General features: G+C 45.2%; 1 protein-coding gene across 1 annotated transcript; it reads left to right on the top strand.

Moving 5' to 3' along the window:
- Positions 1–265: 265 nt before the first annotated feature.
- LOC110037353 (probable aspartyl protease At4g16563) lies at positions 266–1,889 on the top strand. Its single transcript, XM_020741981.1, has one exon. The coding sequence runs from the start codon at positions 413–415 to the stop codon at positions 1,844–1,846; it is 1,434 nt and encodes a 477-aa protein (XP_020597640.1). The 5' UTR covers positions 266–412; the 3' UTR covers positions 1,847–1,889.
- The last annotated feature ends 700 nt before the right edge of the window (positions 1,890–2,589 follow it).

Genomic DNA, 2,589 nt, shown 5'->3' on the forward strand with positions numbered 1-2,589 from the left:
GACATTTCAATTTTGCTGTGATATAACAGATTTAGGTGATCAAAATGTAATAATTAAGATCAAAATTTAGATATTTAAATACATAGGTATTGAATGATATGTATGTCAACGCCCCTCAATATATATATATATATAATCATTGGATAAATAAGACATAATATAAATATATTAATCTCTTTATATCCAATAATTAGCTTTTCGTGAAGCACAAACACAATCGTGAATCACCATTAAAGTTGGGTCTCTTTTACGTTTTCTTTCAAATTCTTCATCAAACCATTAACAGCTCAGAAAGATCCAAACCAGTAGAAACCAATCGTAAGAATCTTCGTCACCTTCCCCCTATATAAACCTCGACATAAGATTCATTTCTCCCCACTCATCCTTCCTTCCCACCTACCAGTCTTAAAAAATGGCCTTCTTCTCTTCATCTCTGCTTCTCCTCTTCCTCTGCTTCTTCCAATCTCAATACGCATACTCTGTTTCATTCACACCAGACAAACCTCTCGTCCTCCCCCTCACCCACTCCATCTCACTCTCGCTCTCCTCCCCCTTTCCCTCCCAATCCAACCTCCTCAAATCCTCCTCCCTACGCTCGGCCGCTCGCTTTCATTCTCACCGCCAGAAAAGGCGGCAGCTTCCCCTCCCCCTCGCCGCCGGCGCTGACTACACTCTCTCCCTCTCCATCTCCTCCACCACCGTCTCCCTCTACCTCGATACCGGCAGCGATCTGTTATGGTTCCCCTGCTCCCCCTTCCAATGCATCCTCTGCGAAAACAAGCCTCTTTCCTCCACACCTCTTCCTCCCCCTCCCTCCTCTCATCCCCTCCCATGTTCCTCCCTTCTCTGCTCCGCCGCCCACACCTTCCTCCCCATCTCCGACCTCTGCGCCGCCGCTCTCTGTCCCCTCGACGACATTGAAACTTCTTCATGCTCTCCTTCCTCCCACCCCTGTCCTCTCCTCTACTACGCTTACGGCGATGGAAGCCTCCTCGCCTCTCTCCGCAGCGGCCATCTCTCCCTCGTTCCCTCTCTATCCTTCTCCAACTTCACCTTCGCCTGCGCACACTCCGCTCTTGCCGAACCGCTCGGCGTTGCCGGCTTCGGCCGTGGACCTCTATCGCTCCCCTCTCAGCTCGCCAAGTTCTCACCTTTCCTCGCCTCCCGATTCTCCTACTGTCTTATCTACCACTCCTTCCTCCCACATCGCCTCCTACGTCCAAGCCCGCTCATCCTCGGCCGCTCCTCCACCATTTCCTTCACCTACACTCCTCTGCTTCACACCCACAAAAACTCCTTTTTCTACTCAGTTTCGCTCCTCTCCATCTCCTTCGGCCGGTTTATCATTCCGGCAAGTTCTCAGCTTGTTTCTAGAGGCATGGTGGTGGACTCCGGCACAACTTTCACGATGCTTCCCGGCGAGATGCACCGCCGGTTAGCAGCGGAGTTTAGGCGGCAGATGGGGAGGCGCGGGTACATTCGAGCCCACGAAGCAGAGGAGCGAACGGGGCTTGGGCCGTGCTATGAGTATGGAAATGGGAGGAATGAGAGCAGAGGAGTGCCGGCCATGGGATTCCACTTCGCCGGAAACGCAACTGTGTGGCTGCCGACGAGGAACTACTTTTTGGGGTTTGAGAGCGAGGGGCAGCATGTGGGATGCTTGATGGTGATCAGTAGTGGAGATGAAGCGGAGGAGGAAGAGGAGGAGAATGGAGGCGAGCCGGCCGGAACGCTGGGGAATTTACAGCAGCAGGGGATGGAAGTGGTGTATGATTTGGAGATGGGAAGAATCGGGTTTGCACGGCGGCGGTGCGGCGAGCTGTGGGATTCAGTATCACGCGGGTGACCGCACGTGTAACCGTTTTTTTTTTTAAGATTTACGTAAATAGCACCCAATTGTTATGCATTTATTTATTTGACATCTAAACTTTAATTTTTATAGCTAAAGTAAATTAAAAATATATATAATTCATCTTCTCATATATATTGTCAAACCTAAAAAAAATATTTAATTTGTAAAAATGAAAGTTTGCATGTGAGGAGAAAAATTTGAGTACGTAACAAGTACGTAGAGCTGCATACATTTTGGGGTTATAGGGAGGTTATAGAAAGTATACAGAGGTTATATTTGTACAGATGTAATTTCTATATAATCTTTCTGTAACCTCTCTACAACCTTCAAATATACACGCAGCCCTACGCACCTATTACATACGCAAATTTTTCTCACGTGTGAGATAATTAAATGCATGAGAATTAGGAGTTATGTGTGTAATTTTTTTTCATGTAATTTAATGGGAAATAGAAGAGTGTACGTGCGGTGGGCCACCGTGGTAACATTTTTAGATGAGGATGATTTTTTTTATGAAGCGAAAATAAAAGAAAGTTTATATTAAAGTCATATTAAGTAGTAATAATGATTAAAAAAATAATGTAAATGTTTATTTTTGTCGTATGTATATTTTCTTACGAAAAATATTTTGTTTTAGGGTAGTGGTATATGCTTAATAAATTGCGTGGAGTTAGTTTGGATCATACTTTAAATGAACTACTAGGTGATTTTTTCTGTAAAATTTTATTAAAGTTTTA

This window comes from Phalaenopsis equestris, unplaced genomic scaffold (genome assembly GCF_001263595.1).
Source record: "Phalaenopsis equestris unplaced genomic scaffold, ASM126359v1 Scaffold218931, whole genome shotgun sequence".
Lineage (NCBI taxonomy): Eukaryota > Viridiplantae > Streptophyta > Magnoliopsida > Asparagales > Orchidaceae > Phalaenopsis > Phalaenopsis equestris.